This window comes from Chinchilla lanigera, unplaced genomic scaffold (assembly GCF_000276665.1).
Source record: "Chinchilla lanigera isolate Chin_1 unplaced genomic scaffold, ChiLan1.0 scaffold00012, whole genome shotgun sequence".
In the NCBI taxonomy this organism is placed as follows: Eukaryota; Metazoa; Chordata; class Mammalia; order Rodentia; family Chinchillidae; genus Chinchilla; species Chinchilla lanigera.
This window is the reverse complement of record NW_004955413.1, coordinates 32,173,134-32,190,482: the sequence shown is the minus strand read 5'-3', so window position 1 is coordinate 32,190,482 and position 17,349 is coordinate 32,173,134. Positions and strand designations below refer to the sequence as shown.

The window sequence follows — 17,349 nt, the reverse complement described above, 5'->3', positions numbered from 1 at the left end:
AAATCGCTGGTTCTCATGTCTGACACCACCGGAGCGACTGTGGCTGTGACTTCCGGCGGCGGGCAGGGAGGTCAGTGCGTCTCAGCTCCGCCACCGCAGCACCAGGTCACCTGCAGAGGGCGCTACGGGAACAACGGGTAAAGCTGCCCCAGGAGGCTTCGGTCACAAAGCAGGTGGTGGGACCAGCTAACGGCTGCTGGTGGCCAAACTCTGCCCCAGAACACAGGCTGTGTGTCTCTCTGAAAACCTTCAGTGCAATCCGAGGAGATAATTCTCTATGCCCATTATTGGCCCAATAAACTCTTTTATTAGTTTCTGAGGCATTTCAGCTGAGTCTCCAGGGCTCTGAGCACCTGTCTGCCTCATCTGTGAGTAATAACGATTTATTTTCTGAGAGCAAATGCTCACGCGGCCGCATCTTTGAGATCATCCAGAAAGCAGCTAGCAACAGCGGTACCTGCAGCGCCTTGCACCAGGCTGGGCTCCAGGGGGCGCCGCTTTGGCTTCAGATGGACACTGGGCTCTGGGTGGGGCCCCCCAGCCTCTGGTCAGGTGAGGACAGCAGCTATTGATTCTGCCACACATCTTTGTTGAATGACTGTATTTCCCCCACCTGGTATCTTTTTCAGCGTGTGTTCGATCTGTTTTGAACTGATACAGTGCATTCCCCTACCTGTTCAGAAGGATTAAAATGCGCTTTCACCTCTTATACATATACAGTGTGGATGATGGCCTTGTCATTCTTCTTCCTGAAGGACAGTAGGGTTCAGGGTGTGGCTACTTCCTGCAGGGCGACGTGTGACCCCTCACCACTACCCACCGGGAGGGTGTGTGCTGGGGACAGGGTCCCGGGTGTGTCTGGGGTCCCTGAGATAAGGCAAGGAGTGAGGTCTGGGGCACACTTGGTGGATCCACCCCAGGGCCCAGTGGTGCTCGGCCCGTGTCAGACTCAGAAGTCTGGCTGTCTGTGCTCCTGGGGCTGCCGCAGGGACCGGACCGAGGAAGGAAATGACCTTGCTGGCGCTTGTCACCGCTGGGGACACTTCTGAGATCAGGCTCCACCAGTTCCTCAAAATCGGCTGATTTTTCACACTTCCCGCTGCTTGGGGAAGAGACACTCGCCCGCCGAGTCTTTCAAGAATGTACTTATCAAATCACCTAGGTCTGGAGATTTGTCTGGAGGATATTAACGGCTTTCCACATTGTCTATTATTTTTGGTAATTTCCCTCTTAGGAAAATCATGTACTTAACCAAAATGTCCAGATTTAGTAGCGAATACACTAGCTATACATGTATTTCAGAAGCTCACAACCCACTCTATGCTGTGGTTTTTCCTTTCTCCTCTCAGATTTATTTTTCTGACCTTACAATAATGACATGAAACAAAGGTTCCAAAAAACTCCACATTTTATAGGCCTGTTGAAGATGCAGTGGTAAATTCTGTGCATTTCTTCTGCAAATTTATTAATACAGTAGTCTGTTTCATCTTTACTCGCTATTTTCCTCCTCTCAGACAGTGGCTTTCCCCTAATTTAGGATCTTTGTTTTCATTCCTTCTGATTTGAAGCATGGGCATGTAAAGACACACACGCGCTGGGGAAGGCATCCTTCTCCGTGCACCAAACGCACTGTGCCCGATCCCTGCTGCCCGCCAGCAAACGGACCTGCGCTCTCTCACCAGCGTGCGGCCTGCTCCAACCCCTGCTACCTTGTGCCCGCTCGGTCTGGTCCCTGCGGCAGCCCCAGGAACACAGACAGCCCAGATCTCTGAGTTGGCCAGGAGCAGCTGCTCACCTGGAAATGGACCCCGGCAGGTGGACTTCAGACCCTCACGTGATCCGGTGTGAGTGTGGCTCACTTTAACCCAGGGGTCACTGACCACCAGGTGGGTGTGAGGAACCGGGCTGCACATGGGAGGTGAGCAGCAGGAGCTGAGGGATGCTTTGTTGGTGGTCACAGCTGCTCCCCATGGTCAGCACCGTGCTCTGTCCAGATCAGCACCGGCATCAGATTCTCATATGTTCCTGTGAGATGACAATGCCTGAGGGTCTGAGGCGGAGCTGAGGCAGGGATGCTGGAGACGGGGAACAGCTGCAGGTATGGAGCAGCATGAGTGGAGGGGCCTGACAGCGACCAAAAGGGGATTACAGAGTATCCCGGACATAGCGACACCCTCTGACGGTCGGTCTCCATCAGTTCCAGATGGGACTGTCTAATTACAGAAAAACCAGTCCAGAGCTCCCATAGAGTCTATGGTGAGTTGTATACTTATTTCATTATGTCACAATGTAACAATGGTAGAAATAAATGCTCCATAAATGCAGTGTGCTTGAATAATCTTAGAACCACCCATCCCCCAACCAATGGAAAAACTATCCCCTATGAAACCTGTTCCTGGTGCCAAAACGGCTGGAGATCGCGCTCTAACCGGCACCGGCTTCTAAGGCTGTATTTGTCAATACAGTTTACGTACATGTACAGAGTGGACGGGAAGGTCAGCACATTTCTTCTTTTAGGAAGGTTTAATTCATGACTTGGTGTACAGATATTTTCGTAGCGATTTCAAAAATGACAGAAAATTAAAAGTTATCTTGTTCACCATAGTTTCAACATATGACTGCAAATTCAATCTTGGGGAGTTTACGAATCACAACACCTGTGTCCCGCATCTTTTTATTACGGCTACTGGTGGTGTTTACTTGATCCCCACACATATTTGAGAGTTAACTTTCAAACTATGTGGCTAATCCACGCTCACACTGAGCTGATCAGTGCACGAGGACCCTGAGTGTGACGCCTCACTACTGTGGTTTCAGTTTGAGGTAACGCATAAATATGCAAATGGTAACTGTGTCAATATGCAATGTCACGTTGTGTTCCAGGAAGAATGTGTGCCAGTTACCGTACTAACACGTGACAGCACCGTGCTACGATTTTGTATGTGCTGTCTCTGGATTTCCTTTCAGTTGCTTCTGCCTGGTATGTCTCGCTCTTTCTTTTGCTTTCTTTCTTGCTTTTAACCTCTTTGATTGGAGGGTGCCCTTAGGATAGGCGACTATTCTACACACCTGACCTGCTAGTCTTTGCTTTGTGGTAGCAGTAACTAGCCCATTTGTGTTTACTGTGGTCACTGATACTGAAATCCTGTCCCAAACACTATGTTCCCCATTGATTTCTGGCTGTGCGCCTTTCCTGGTTTACCTCACCTTTGCACAGGTGCGTGGATTCCACTTGCTTTCTCGTCTGCAGTGTTTCAGCACGAATCATGCCTGTTACTGCGAGTGCTGATCATGCACGCTGCTCGTGCAGGGCCACTGCTCTGAGGACGGAGCCCGTTACGGGTCCTTCTGGCCATGCAGAGGCGTGGCGCGACCCCTTCACCCTGACGCTGCTGCTGCCCCCCACAGCCTCATTAATTCCACCAGATAGGAGAAACCAGAGCATTATTGCCAAGGAACTGTTCTTTACAATGTGCAGAATATATCAAAAGTGGCACTGTGCATTTTATATTCACCTTTGCAGCCACAGCTACAGGAATTATTTATGCCCAGCCCCCTGCACTTAATTGGCATCGGCGGTGACCATTAATCTTCTTGAGTGTGGCCTTTTCCATCTTCAGCTGCTGGTTTTGACGTCTGTCTTTACTGGCTTGAGTGCTTCTTTTCTTTCCCTTTTCGGAACCAGCATGTGGGTAGTTTACTTTCTAAATCCCTGCCAATGTGCTGTGTTCCCTTTTACCAAAACAACGAGGGGCAGGGATGACTTCCCAGGCAGAACTACTTTCCAATCAAACCCTGGATGGGCTCCTGCCCCTCGCTGAGTCAGAGGACAGCGTGTGTTTGGAGGTCTGCGGATCCTCCTTCCACTCCCTTCCTATTCTCTTTCCACACCAGTGGGGTGGCGATCCCACAGGTGTGGCGCCGACACCCGGAGATGCCAACATGAGACGCCGGGCCTGGGATGCTGTGCTGTGCTTCTCCCAGGAGCTCCCTTCGGCTCAGCGGACGGGAGACTGGACATCCACCCGGTGTCCTTGAAACCACCCTCTTCCCTCCCTGGCTTCCGTTTCTCTGCTGCTGCCTATGAATTATCTCTCGGTTTTGAGATTGGTCTCACGTCACTTCTTTGATTTTCCACACGACAGCTCTGTTATTTGTAACCTCGGGTACATATTTAAGTTCAGCTCTTCTGTTTTCAACACCCTCCATTCACCCCGTATCTCCTGCCAGGTCTTTCAGGTCTGCCCCGTGTCCCGGCTCCCCTCTGCTGCTGGCTCTGGCACCACCACGGCCACCCCCGCCCCTGCGGTACCACGAAGAGCGTCCCTACAGGCCATAGTGTCACTGTCACTGCTGAGGGACACCCTCAGCGCCAGACCCCTTCCCACCAGCAGCGCCCCTTTGTCTCAGGCTCGTGATTCAGTCTCGACTTTGATGCCAGCCTGGAATCCAGGAGGCTGGGGAGGGCTGGCTGGGAGCCTGGGGTGTCTTCAGGGAACCCCATCAGGCTTCCATCAGTAGGAGGAGCCTTGTGCTGGGCTCCCTGCCCCATCAGGGGGTCTGTCCACACTGGGAGATTTACGCTCTTTAGAGGTTGAAATAGCGGAGGAGAGAGGCTCTTTCTGTGAACCACGCATCCAGCCGCACTCACGAACTCTCCTCTGCGCCAGAGCCCAGCGTCTGCAGGACGTCCTCTGCCTGCCCGTGTGCTGACCAGCGCAGTCTCCAGGTCCCTCAGCCAGGACTGGAAGAGGGAGGGAGCAATGACCAGAGCAGGACCAAAGGTCACTGTCACAGCCACCTTCAAAGGCCAGTGCCTGGACATCTGCTGTCGTCTGGCACCGGGGGCCTCTGCTGAGACCTCAGCCCATGTGTGCTCCTGTTTCACGGGTGCTGCAGATGCTGTTTCCAAAACACTGGAAACTGGAAGCCAGCAGAGGCTGGGAGATAAACACATGGAGCAGCCCAGGAAGGCAGCCCTGCCCCTCCTGTGGGCCCGGGAACATCAGACCTGACTCCCAAGTGTCACCTGTCCAGGGTGCAGCCCTGGGACAGGCCCCTCACCCCCTAAGGCGCAGCCAGTGTGGTCACGCACAGCCAGGCTGGGGCAGGCAGAGGGGACGCCCCAGGGGGCTCAGCAGCAGCCCTACAGCGCCCACTCAGTGTGTGAGAGTGGGTGAGGGCGTGGTTTGGGTGCTGGCATCACTTGCCCAATCTCTGGTTTAATGAGGAGCTGACGTTTATTGTAGCACACTCTTCTGTTTCAATTTTGACGCCTGGTCTTTAACACACATCTCTGCCAAATGCTGCATCTCATCCCTACCGCAGAATGCAGGAGCCATCGGGTGGCAGCCGGCGGAGCCCCTGCTCCTACCTCCTGCTGTCTAGCAGCCCACAGCTGGGCATGCCAGCCACAGACACCATGACATGGGGTCTGCCTGGCTCAGCAAGACTGTAGCCTGGGCGTGAGGATGTCAGCTGTGGCCCAGGGACACAGCTCCTGGACGGGTCAGGAAGGAGCAGCGGCCCCTACTTCCACCACACCCACATGCTTGTTTTCCCACCTTACGTACACAATCTTACTTTTCCAGCACAGCTAAGAAGGACTGAGTTACTTTTGTCCTTTATGAGAAAATGAACCACGAAGCAATTTCATCTCAGAGTTAGAAGCGCATCTTAAGCCAAAGGTGAGAAATGCGTCTCAAACATCCAGCCAACACCACTGTCAAGACGGGGCTCCCCAGCTTTCCAGACTAGCAGCTGCTCCTGGGCAGACACAGCTGGTCAACCGCCCTGGGACAGACACACCTGGCACGTCACACCTGACTGGGGCCTAGCCCAGCGGGTGGCAGCGGCCACAGGGCTCCTTGTGAAGATCTTCACAGAGGTGTCTGACTGTGCCCTGAAGGGACTGAGCAGCGTCCTCTTTAGGCAAACGGAATGTGGCCTCCTGTCCGTCCAGGGCACACTTTGGATCTCTGCCCCCAGCAACCACTCGGTTCTGCAGTACCGAACGGGCCCACTGTGCGTCAAAAAGCTGCCCTCCCGGCGCCCTCGCGGTGCCCAGCAGTTCCCTGAGATCCAGTGGCCCCTGCCTCAGCCCTGGTGCCAGACAGACAAGAGGGAAGGGGGGAGGTGGGGAGAGGCTGAACACGTGACCCAGGCCCCTTCTACCCCACCCTGGTCCTGACCCCGACAGACCTGCCCTCACCCCCACCCTGAGGTCACCTCAGGGGAGCGTTCAGACACCGGGAGGTTGCTGGGGACCTCCGTGGCACCAGGGACACCCTTCCCACACACCCTGGACGACACGACGGGCTCTGCTCCCCACTTCCCTCCAGGTCAGCTTCTTGGAATTGCAACCACCTGCCATGTATGTATTTAAAACAATTCAAAGAACAGCTGCTTCAGGGAAAATTGAGACTAATGCAGCACGATTACTGCAAATAGTGCCCGGCGTATAATGTCGCCCATTACTGAAAGTGCCCGCAGAAAGAGCGTGGGCTTGGCCGAGCCAATCTTTTTGTTTCTGGGCTCATTTCTGTGGAGAAAATGAAGAATGTCACTGCTTACAACACGCGCTGCTGGGGCGCCGGCCGCGCACGTTTTTGTTTACACACCGAATCTATTAAAATGTCCGGCTATTATTGTGGTGATGAATAGCAGTGACTCAGAAGAACACAGAATGGATTGCAGACGCGGATCAGAGTAATGACTTGGTATTTTTCATTGTTTGTACCGAACAAAGATCAGTTTGGGTGCAGGTCCCGGGCTCGCGGGGCCTCAGCACCCCTTGCTCCCTCATCTCTCCTGCAGCTTTCTAACCCTCAGCAGCTTTGTCCTTGGGACGTCGCAGTCTGAGGGTCTGGGTCGATCGGCAGCCCGATTATGGGCGCAGCACCAGCTCTGCTGCTCTGGGGGTGGGAAGGGACAGTCGTTCTCCCTGCTGCCCGGGTTGCTCAGCCCTGCCCTGTGCAGGTCTTCTCCCCCATGAGCGGCCACTGCTGCGGTCAGAGTGCTCTGCAGAAGACAGGAAGTGCCCGCTCATCCTGGGAACAGCTTCCTGTGCGCCTCAAAGCTGGTCCCCCTATCAGGTCCTGGAGAATGGGCAGCCGAGCAGGTACAGGGGACCCTGGTCCCCAGATGAGTGTTCAGGCCAGGCTGGTAGCTGGGGGCCAAATCTACCTCCCTCCCCATAGGGGGTTCAGGCAGGGAGTCCCCAGGTAAGCGTTCACCTGTCCACATGAAGCGGGTTTCCCACCCTCTGCTGCCTATGCCAGGTGTACAGAGAGCTGCACTGTGCCCTCTGGGCCACTGTCCAGGGTGGGCTTGTCACCTTACAAGCTGCCTGGAGATGGTTCCAGGGTGCTGCTTCCTGCCTGGCTCCCCTTTGGGTTCTGGAGAACTTCTAGAGCCCAGCTCTGTCATGTGTCCCTCCGAGGGCTCCCAGGCAGAGGCCGGTATAAAGTGACCGGACTGGCCCCTTGGGACCCGGACGTCTTGGAGCCCAGACCTATGCTCTACTACGATCGCCCTGTTGCAGGTGAGCAACCTCCTGGAAGGCAGCGTGCAGCTGGGGCCCTGCTCACAAGTCCACGCTGGCTCAAACGCCCAGGGGAGCCCCGTGGTGGGACTGGCGCCTGGGGCGGGGTGCTGGCCCTTCCCCATCTGCTTCTGGGGGCCACCAACTGGCTGCTGTCTGCTGGACCCAAAAGTGGTGGGGACTCTGCCTGGGGTCGAGACACCTGCCTGCAGGACAAAGGACAGCGCAGAGATCTTCGAAGATGTAAAGGACAGAAGGACTTCGGGGTGGAGGTGGCGGGTTCCAGCCCTTGCTCCGTGACCCCTGGTCCACCTCCCTGGGGCCGGAATCAGCTGCCCATCACTGATGGTCAGGGGAGACGGACCTCGCTGGGTCTGTAACAAAGGCTAGGCGGCCCACTGAGAGCGCACAGCACCACACCCCAGGGCTCTCAGCCCCGGCCGGCCATCTGCAGGGGTCGCAGCTGGCTCTGGGCTCAGCCCAGGCTGGGCTTCCTTCTTACTGGGACAGAGCCACCGCTCCCATCCCTCAGGCAGCCGGCAGAGGCCAGGCACCGCGGGGGCACAGGCACACCACGGTGACCGCCTCAGGGTGGAGGGGAGCAGGGTGCAGCCTTGGCGAGAGCAGGCCTGGAGACGCCATGTCAGGCCCAAGGTGGAGGTGACCATCGCACCCATGTCGCCGAGGGACAGGGAGGCCGAGGGAGGTCCAGGCCGCGAGAACAGGAAATGGGCTGCAGAGGTTCCTGGCCACAAGCAGAGGGAGGAGGAGCCGGGCGGGGACTGAGAAACAGAGGGAGACAAAGCAGTCCCATCAGGCCAGAAGCTGCTGGCCTCAGATTCCAGGGCTGGGAGGGCGCCTGGTTAGGGCCAGGGCCAGCACGGCTGCGAGACGGGTGGGAGGGGAGCTCGGGACGGTGCACACCGGGGTGCAGCTGGACCCAGCAGGCGGCCAGGGCACTCGCCTGCCTCCTTCATGCCCTCCCCTGCTCATCCTCGGGGATCCTTGCCCTGCCCCATGTCCCCTGCTGGGGGACTGGATATGACCATGGGGGGCCCGGGAGGATCCAGGACAGGACCTCACACAAGTCCATGCTGGCACCTGCCTGTGGCATGCCACTGTCACCGAGTCCCATCCAGGGCACTGGCTGTCTCTCCAGGTCCCGTTCCTCCTCTAACGGAGAGCCCTCTGCAGTCAGGACCCGACGCAGCCATGCAGACAGCTCCTTGGCCCGAGCTGGAGTCCTGAAGACACGGCTCCTCGGCAGCACACGAGCCCACGGTCCTCGAGTCTCAGCATCTGCCTCCCAGCCCCGGGAGCCCTGCTGGCTGGAGCCTGGCTCATTCTTGGTGAGGCCCTGCGCCCCCGAGCTCCTGGAAAGCCAGCTCTCTTGGGCGCGGGGCCAGGGGACAGGTCCCGTGTGGGCAGGTGCTTTCCTGTTGCAGCCCGAAGCCCGAGAAGCCCTGCTGAGCTCCACGTGGGGCTCCTCAAGAGCAGGGCTGCCCACCTAGGAGTGGAGGGGAGCCAGGCTGAAGCCAGCTGGGTGGTAGATATTCCCATGCAGTTCAGGGACACACTGGACTTTTCCCGGGAAACTGCACTTCACTCCTTCACCTCTTAGGCACCTGGAATTTCTGCACAAACTCCCACTAGAGGTACACACAGGGAGCCTCTTCACACCCCTGGGCAATGTCCCGAGCTCTGGGAATGCCCTGTCGTCCCACCCCCTCGGTCTTCAGCTCTGCCCCATGCTTCCCGAGGAGAGGGGCCCCAGAGCCCATCACGGGACTCCAGGAGTGAAGCCTGGGGTGCCTTCACCTGAGGGACCTTTCCAGGGGCTAAGAGCTCCAGGGCACGAACTGCGCTGAGGGCTGTAGGACCCGGAGCCTCCGGGCCCGCAGCCCCTGCTGCTGGTCCTGGTAGCGCCATTCCTGAGACGCTGTTGCATTCTGAGGTCTGTGTCTTTGTTTGTGACCTACTTTTTCCTTCCGAGCTTCACGACTTTTCCGCATCCCTAGCGGCCTGAAACTTCACGCAGACGCTTTGGATGGCCCTTTTCATTCCTTTGGGCCCGTGGTGCGTGCTCTCTCTCGGGAAACCCACGGCTTTCAGGGCTGGGAATATTTTTAGAAAATATTTCTTTGATAATTTTTTTCTTTCTTTTTCCATTTCTCTCTATTTTTGGATCTTATATTCTCCAGACCTCCCAAATCGATCTATTTTTTTCCTTTTTTCCCATTTCTTTAAAAAATATCTACTCTCCTGTCAGATTTCTTTAGTTTCATGCTCAAATACTCAATTGGAGTTTTAACAAATGCTGCTCTTACACACATTCCTCTAGGAAGGCAATGAGTACACACGTGTGTGTACGTGTGTGTGTTGCACACTTTCCAGAAGTGTTTCCTAATGCCGCTTCAGGCCATGTCCTGCACCAGGCATTGCCTGCCATGTAGCCGCTCAGTGGCCTCACACAGAGTCATCTGTTCTGTCCGCAGTCCAGGACCTGGGCAGAGCTTGGGAGGCCGCTTGTCCTGGGGCCAGGGCCGGGCTGGGCTGACGTGGGCAGCCGGGCAGGGTGAAGCGGGGGCCAGCTGCCGCCCCGTCAGTGGCGGGCTCTCCACACTCTCCAGCATGGCAGCATTTGGTAACCCTACTTTACACCCTGGTGCTCAGGAAGCTGGCCAGGAGCCGTCTGAAACCACCAGTCCTGAAACACCGCGCCTGTCCACGGGTCCAGCAAGTCGCAGAGGCGGCCAAGTCAGAGTCATGGGGGTGGGGAAACGGGTGCCACCCCTGCTGGCAGAAGGGCACAGGCTCCGTGGCCCCCCTCTGTGGAGACAATATATAATACAGGACACATATTTTATAAGATTATTTATAATAGTCACCCAAAGAATGATACACAAAAGAGTGCAGGAAATCTGGCCACATGCTAAAGACCCGCGAGGGTCTGGATCCCACGGAAACGTCCTGTATGAGTCCAGCTGAAAACCTAGGGCCTGTAACAATATCTCACGCAGGCTTATTTTACCGATTTGTGCTGGAAGGCCCAAAGGTCAGTGGTGGAAGCTAGAAAGTCTGTGCCAGCGGGATGAAGGATCTGTGCTAGCAGGCTGAGGGATCTGCACTGGAGCCAGGAAGCGATGCTCCAAGCAAGAACCAGAGCTCCCCTAGAAAAGCACCACAGCCATCCTCAGTGACAGTGAGGTCCTGAGCTCCTCTGATGATCACGACAGCCGAGTTCCCATCAGGAAAGACAACGTGACCAGCTTCTCCAGGAGACTGGCAGTGTACCTTATTCCCCTCTGGAGCCAGGAAGCGGTGCTCAGAGTGAGGACCAGAGCTCCCCCATAGTGAACCGAAGCCATTCTCAGTGCCAACAAGGTCCCAAGCTCCTCAGAAGATGAAAACAGCTAAGTTCATCAGGAAAGCCAGCATGACGAGCTCCTCTAACAGAACCAACGGCTCCTTGCAGCTTCTACCAGCTCCCAACAGCCTTTCTCAGCTCCCAACAGCCTCTTTAGTTCCCAGAAGTTTTTCTTCTTCTCCAGGTCTGCCTCTTACGCTGCTGGCAACAATCCCCAGGTGAGCCTCCCATACCCGGCACCACACTTACTCAGTTCAGCTGGGGGTTACAAGTTGACCACCACTTGTTAATCCACCACAGGCCCTCTCCTCACGGTGGCTGGACATGGCCACTGTCCACTGGAACTGCTGGGCATGAAAGCAGAAAGGGCACGGGCTCCCTGCTCCAGCCTGGCTCCCTACTCCCAGGCAGGGCAGCTGTGGATGCAGACAGGGACCAGGCGTAGCAGGAAGTGCTGTCCAGGCAGGTCCGTGACAGATAAGGTTTTGCTATCCGATTATTCTGCAGACGACCTGAACTTAGGGTGCCCTAGCAGGCTGGAGGTTGGCCTCTTAGAACAGTAGAACAGCACCCGGTTTAAGGCAAGGTGGGAGAAGGGGGAGGGAGGAGAGGGCTGGCTGGTCCACCGTATCCTCGGTATCCTAGTCCCCAGGACAAAGCTGCACACGGTGCCTCAGTGCTTGCTGGGACCTTGGCTGGGGAACAAGACCGACATCCAAGCCCAGGCTTCCTAGGGGCATCTGGGGCCTGGGCATACCCTGGCCTCTGCCCCAGGAAATGTGATTTTACCATGACACGCCCGATGACATCTGATCCTGAACTGAATTTCCCAAAACCCACTGAGCGCCCTCCTCCCTGTGACCGTGGTTTCCTGTCACATGGAATTCAAGCATGGCACTCAATAGCGAATTGGAAAAGCAGATGCCAATCTATCTGGATTCTTCTGAAGGGGAACACGGAGTGGCTCTTGGCTGAGCACCTTGCAGTCCATAACACTACAGAAAAGTACAAGGAAAACACAGAGCGGAAGAGCAGCAGGCCTGCCAGGGAGCACCCACACTGCCTCTTGCTGGCCGGGTACACGGGACCACAGCCCACCTGGGCCACCAACCTTCTCCTACCCACTCCCCTTGAGAACCCTGCTACCAGGACCAGAGGCAGCCAGAGCAGAGTGAGCACAGGAAGCAAGCGGAGACGGCCCAAGGACTGTCCCCAGAGGCCCAGAAATGCCCCTGTGCAAGGAGGGGAGCTGCTCCTGCCCTGGTCAACTGCAGCGTCCACTAGGGTCACACCGTCCATGACAGACAGATGTTCCCAAGGCAGAGCCAGACCCACAGGTGGGGCCTGCAAAGCCCCCCTAGGGCCCAGCGCGTCTCCTGGGCCCCCAGGACAGTGGATTTCCAGCTCCTACGTAACCCCAGGCAGTGCGCCCGATTCATTAAATGGACTCCTCTGTGACCCTGGAGCTCGCTGATGTTTTATTCCATTTCTCCCTCCTTTCAAATGCTGATCATGAGCCACTGAATTACTTTCACAACCCGCTAATGGGGTGATGACCTGCACCGGAGAAGCAGTGATCTCGGAAACGCAAACGTCAGCATGTGCCCGGGTCCCTGTTGGGTTAATCAATGAATCCATTCATCACACTACTTATGCAGGCCCGGGAGGGGCAGGGGCCCAGGGCCTGCCCTTGAGTGGCGCTCCCTCTGGGGACACACAGAAATGACAGGTGACAAGAGGAGCGCCTGAGTGTCACAGCAGGGCTCCCTGCGGGTCGGCACAACAGGGTGGGGAGCGGCAGTGGCCGGAGGTTTCCAACCCGGACACGGGCACTGGGACGGAATCACCACACTTCTTAGAGCTAATTTATGAGAAAACCATCATCTCTCAGAAAACCAATTTATGAAGACAAGGAAGCCCCACGGCGCTCATCTACCTACTGTGAGGGGTCGGGATGCGACCCTGGAGTGGGATTACGAGCTTCAGTGCTACAGTGTCTGGCTTGAGAGTTCACCCAACGTGTTAGAGACCTGGAAAGCCGGCTGCAAGTCCCGGGATCCGGGGGAGCTGAGTCCTATGGCTCCCAAGACGACTGCACAGCCCATGGCCCTGGCCCCAGTGTAAGCGCATTCCAGGACATCACCAACTGTGGGCTAGGATGCGGATGGAGGCCCTCCACGCACACACACTGCGGGAAGGGAGGAGTCCCTCTGAGGATTCCCTGCCTATGCAAATCCTGCCTCCCTGGCCTTCCAACTACCTGGCCACCATGGTCACCCAAGGTGACCATCTGCAGCTTCTGTGGCTGGAGCTCGCAGACCTTGGAGGCCACAGGGAATCATCCGGTGAGCGTCCACAAGGTGCTTCCCATAAATTGGGCAGTAGACAACCATAGCGGTTGCTGCCACATTAAGCAGGCTGGCAGCCCATCCCAGTGTCCCCAGTGGTGGCCAGCCTCGGCCACATACCCTCAAGAGCAGGAGCAGACCCAGTAACCCCGAGCCTGGTCTCTGCCCACAGGGAGATGGGCCGATGGCCCTTGCCGTACTCCTTGATTCGTCAGTAGGACCCGGTTAAAAGGACTTGGTGGGGCAAGAGAGGCGGACACAGGCGTGGGGCAGCGAGCTGGAGCAGAGCGAGGCTGAATGCCCTCCTGGTGTGCCGCAGCCTGGCAGTGACCGTGCCCACAGTGTCCGCAGGGACTGCTCCAGGAGGCCCGTGCCTGTGTAAGACGGCGCTGTGTCTGCATAGGACCCCCACGCCCTCCCACTGCAGTGCAGCCGGGGCACCAGGGAGATGCCGTGGGCACCTGTGCCCTGCTGCTGCTGCCCAGCGGGGCGATATGACGCTGACTCAGGGCATGGACCTGAGGGCACAGAGGGCCAGCTGCCACTGGAGCCCACTGACCGGCTTTCTCTGGTGGCCTGGGGCAGCCACTTCCCATCACTGCACTTCGGGGAGGCCCCCGCTCACCGGGGTACCCGATCGCCAGTCTGGGGGCGCCACAGGGAGGCTGGGCTGAGCGTGGGGGAGGATGGGCCCTGGCCCTCCAGCTGGCTGGGAAGCAGCTGTTCCAGGTGAGGATGTGTTTTAACACTGGGCGGAGTGTGGTCGCACGTCCTGTGAATGCACGAAAGCCACTGGAAGGCTCAGTTTGTAACGGGGGTTTTGCAGTGCAGGGCTCTCACCCCAGTGAACAGACCGGCGACACCGGTGGCTTCAAGTTGTGCCGCCCGTCTGTCTTGGGGACAGAGCTGGGCCAGGCCGAGGGCCCGAGTCCGGGTAATGACACCTTGTGGGGAAAGTCGGAGACGTCTGTGAAGCCGGTGCCCTGGAAGTGAAGCCTCTGCTGCCCAGAAAAAAAGCTCAGCAGGCGGCGAGACAGAGGTGCCTGCCGCCCTGGGCCTCCGGCTGGTGGCCAGGCCCAGGACACTGACGCAAAGGCCGAGCTCCGTGGGGCCCAGGGTAGAGAGGTGACAGCACTGCGTGTGCACCTGGAGCACGAGCCTGACCCCCACCCTGGCTGCCGCGGTCCCAGACAGCTGGTCACGCAGCCTCCAGGACCGCAGGAAACTGCCACCCTTACTGTGTGGCCTGAGTGGTATTCCTCATGAGTCTGTCGCCTGGTGCTTGAGTGTGGACTGCAGAGGCAGCACTGAAGCTGTAGGGGAGGATGCAGCCCTGCACTGACCTGGCTTCCTGCGCCAGTCACACACCCGCGAATCCATCACACTTTACACATGCGTGAGAGACGTCACGGGGAAACTCGGGGTGACCGACGGCGGCATTTCAACTTGCCTACAACTGCTAAGAAGCAGAACTTCGAGGAGGCTTCTAAGGTTATTATTATTATTATTTCTTTTTATTTTTTTCCATTACTGGGAATCGAACTCACGACCTTGCTCTTGCCAGGCAGGCGCTGTGCCACTGAGCTAAAACCCCAGCCCCACTAAGGTTATTATTAAACTTGGGCTTGTTGGGTTATAATGAAAACATTACAATGAAAGTAAAATAAATAAAGGCAGCATTGCTGCTTGCATACATTCAGCATATTATAGATTTATATGAGGCCCAAGATGATTCCCCGTCACTCAGCGGGCCCAGGCCAGCCAAGAGGGCAGACACCCGTGACTTAGAAGCGCGGACTCATTACAGAGCCTCAGGACACCAGGAGGGGCAAAGGCCTGGAGGACAGGTCGTGCTTGTGTGGTCCTGGCCCTCTGCAGTCCACGGGCACCCACCAACCCCACAGTCCTTGGGCACAGCAGAGCAGGACCAAGAAGCAGGCAACAGGGCCTGAGGTGCCCCTGCCCACCCACATTGCACGGGGGCTGCTGAGGCCCCTGCCATCACGCCATCTATCTAAGTCTAACTCGCCACCCCAGCTGGTCAGCCCCATAGTCCCAAGCCTGGACGATGAGGCCGAGGAGGTGTCTCTTGCCCACGGCGTTCTATACTTCAGGGTAAGGAGGTACAGCCTGTGTCCTCGGAAGGGCCAGAGGCCGCCCAGGCTTGCGGTGTCTTTATTGACCACAGGCTCCCAGCTGGGAGGGCACGGCCTCCCCACAGGGGCTGCAGGGGCCCGGCTCCTCACGAGTCTCACCTCTCCAGATGTGAATTTGGGGGCTGGGCTGACAGTGCAGAAGCCTGTCTCGGTCACATCTCCTGAACAGGGGGCTGAGAACCTCTTCCTTGCGTCCAGACGCGGACATCACAGCCCTGCCCTGGGACGGGCCTCCCGCTGCCACTGGTCCCCGCCTTTATGGAAAGCACTCGCATGGGCAACCTTGACTTTCCTGGAGGTCGTCACCCACTTTGGGAGCCACCCGGCTTGGGAGCGCCAGGGCGGGAAGGAAGCAGTGAGAAGCCACGGGCCCGGTACGCCGTGGGACAGGGCGGACCCTCGCCTCTGCAGTGGCCCACACTCAACCTGGTGCAGCGTGGGGCTGTGGCAGCCGGGCTCGGGTAGTTCATGCTGTGCCAGCAAGGCCCGAGAGCCTGGGGGTCTGTGCTGCTCTCGGACGGCCATGCTCAGGGAGGGACTTGTGGCTGGCCTGGTCTGCGGGAAGGCAAGTCGCTCACATCCCCCACACAGCAGGGCTCAGGACAGCCCGCTGGACCTGGGGCTGCAGCTTCACAGCCGGGGCTGAGCTGTCTGTTGGGGGACACGTGCTGCGGCTTCACAGCCCGGGGCTGAGCTGCGCTCTGGGCCATCTGCCCACCCAGCCTGTGGGCCAGGCCGTGGTGTGACCCCTCCCACAGCCACAGCGAAGTGGCTCCTTGGATGCACTGCTAGGACGGCCCGCACGGGTCTCGCAGGAAGGACCGGCAGAAGGGGTGGGCGTTCATCCCTCTCATCGTGGGCTGCAGCCCCAGCCTGGAGAGGGCCGGCCCCTTCCCGGGGCCCTGGATCCCTCACTTCACAGAACCTGGATCTGGCAGGGGAATGGGAGCTCAGCCTCCCTTCACCTTCATGAAGGGAGAGCCGGAGTAGCGGTGCATCGGCCACCCAAAGAGATCAGCCCACCCCTGGACCCCAGCACTGGAGCACCCAGCGCCCCCACGGCACCCAGGGACAATGCTGGAGAAAGGCCCCCCGCAAAGGACCCCAAGCCACCCACGGGGGGGAGGTTCTGGGGACCAAGTTGCCATGGTTCCTTTAGAGGAGCTCACAGAGCCCCTGCTCGGTGGGATGAGGAGAGTCGAGTGCCCTGGGGGCAGTGGGCAGCCACCATGCCACGCCAGCTGCCACCTGGGGGAGCAGAATCCTGCAGTGCCCAGCCCAGGTCCTGATGCTTTAGAAAGGTCCAGAAGCTCCTCCTCGGGTCAGGGTGTACCTGACGTGACCCCCATGCGCACTCCAATACCGAATACCCTCTCCAGTATGACGCAGCCCTCCTGACAGTTCTGGGTCGGCTGCCCAGTCCCAGAGCTCACCAACTGATGACCACCTGATCTGGGACGCGCTGCTGCATCCTAAGGGAGCAGCCCTAAGGGCGAAGTAGGGAGCAGAGGGCACGAGGTTCTGCTAGAGGAGGAGCCACCTCTGCCACCCGTCCCGTCACAGGCCCCTCCCAGCGGGCGCACCAGAGTGTCCCTGCCAGGTCCCCCCGCAGCGCAGAGCGGGCCACGTACCGTGGTGGTCTTTATCCGCCCTCCGGGCTGTGTGCACGTCCAGCCGGACCGGTTGATGAGCAGGTCGCAGCCCTCCCCCTCCAGGCAGGGGAGCATGTCACACCACTGCTTGGTTCTGATGATGCGTGCTGCGGAGAGAGGAAGGAGACAGCCGGTCAGTGTGCTGCCCACGTGCTCACGCAGATGTGCCCAAGGGCCTGAGTCCTAGCACCGGTTCTCGGCCCCTGGACATCGCAGGGGAGCCCTGGGCAGCTCTGGTGTGGCCCCACATGCCAGATTCAGTGGCCCCAGGGACAGGCCCTTG

At 58.0% G+C, this 17,349-nt stretch overlaps 1 protein-coding gene across 1 annotated transcript in view; it reads right to left on the bottom strand.

Moving 5' to 3' along the window:
• The window catches only part of Fam19a5 (family with sequence similarity 19 (chemokine (C-C motif)-like), member A5), a gene marked incomplete at its 5' end in the record, with an annotated part of 105,839 nt that overhangs the window by 9,794 nt on the left and 78,696 nt on the right, over positions 1-17,349 (bottom strand). The window contains 1 exon segment of the mRNA XM_005379522.2: positions 17,046-17,173. Within this exon segment, the coding sequence (XP_005379579.1) occupies positions 17,046-17,173 (128 nt within the window).